Source organism: Malurus melanocephalus, unplaced genomic scaffold (assembly GCF_030028575.1).
Source record: "Malurus melanocephalus ecotype Western Australia unplaced genomic scaffold, MMel_1.1 scaffold_3915, whole genome shotgun sequence".
Classification (NCBI taxonomy): Eukaryota; Metazoa; Chordata; class Aves; order Passeriformes; family Maluridae; genus Malurus; species Malurus melanocephalus.
The window spans coordinates 538-1,784 of NW_026627147.1; the positions used below are offsets into that span (position 1 = coordinate 538).

At 50.8% G+C, this 1,247-nt stretch overlaps 1 protein-coding gene across 1 annotated transcript; it reads right to left on the reverse strand.

Moving 5' to 3' along the window:
* Nucleotides 1-388: 388 nt before the first annotated feature.
* LOC130588250 (VWFA and cache domain-containing protein 1-like) lies at nt 389-745 on the reverse strand. The gene is made up of 2 exons (XM_057389196.1): nt 624-745; nt 389-526 (listed from the first exon to the last, which is right to left on the reverse strand). The coding sequence occupies exons 1-2, from the start codon at nt 711-713 to the stop codon at nt 389-391; spliced, it is 228 nt and encodes a 75-aa protein (XP_057245179.1). The 5' UTR covers nt 714-745.
* Between the last annotated feature and the right edge of the window lie 502 nt (nt 746-1,247).

The window sequence follows — 1,247 nt, forward strand, 5'->3', positions numbered from 1 at the left end:
CCCAATATTAGATTTATTTACTTCCCAATATCTATAAATAGATTTATTTACTGGAAATAAAAAGTTATTAGAGAACTCACAGGAGGATGTGATGCTGGTCAGAGCTGGAGCCAGAGCTCAGGCAAGATCCAAAGCAGAAYATCCCAACCATAGCTGGAAAAGGGTTGAGGAAAGGGTTCTGATGTTCTGCTGCTCACTGAGACCCTGCAGAGAGCTCCCATTTCTAATCCTGGATGTCCTGGGCTCTGTCAGCACTGCCTGCAGCACTGAGGTTGTGTTTGCAGAGGGGGAACGGAGGCCAAGCCGCACGGAACGCTGGCTCCCAGCCCYGTCTGCTGATCCTGCCAGGGACTTGTGCTTCCACCAACCCCACCAAAGCACAGCCAAATCAGACAGAAAATCCCCTCACCACTAAGCTGGTGTTGAATTTGTAGAAGCGCTGCACGGTGCGGTCGCTGAAGCTGTTGCAGAGGTTTTTCTTCACGAAGTTGGGGTGGTTCAGGATGTCGTTGGCTACCAGAGGCTCCTAAGTGGGAAATCRGGATTTGATGCCTTTGGAATCAGACACAAACAGAGCTGGGGAAGCAGAGRTTGTGGGGTGAAGGAAGGGAAAGCAGCCAGACCTTGTGTGTGATGTGCTGCTGCTCCACGGGCGCGTGGCCCTTGGGGTCGATGAGCGTTGGATGCGCCACCAGGTACCCCCTGTCCTCCATGATGAAGCACCTGAACCCCAAAAAACACACCAAGAACCCCCTGTTAGACCTCCTTGGCCTTCAGGGGGATGGGGTGAAATAAAACCTGCCCCTAAAGGTTTCCATTGTTAGGATGGATCGGGTTTTTCCCTGAAGCTTTTCCATCTGTTCCTGCTCCAGGGAGCCTGGGCCATCAAGGAGTTGAAAACAGAGCTGATTAAAAGCAGAAAGGAAAAGCCATCAGTGCATTGTCTGATTGGGGAGGATCCAGAAATGAACAGAGCCCTAATGATCTCGGAAAGCTTTAATAGGTTATTAATTTACCACGGGACTAATTAAAGAGAGATTTCACACTCTYCTTTCATGCCCTCCCCCTTCAGAACTCGGTTTTAGCGGGGGATAAATCACTCCTGTCCCACTCTGAGCTCTTCCCACAGTTTTCCTGTGTGCTCTCAGGGAAGCCACGTGGGATTTGTGTCCCAACCCAGGACCCAGCGAGTTCAATCTGTGCCTTTTCCCCCTCTCTGAGTTCAATCTGTGCCTTTTCCCCCTCTC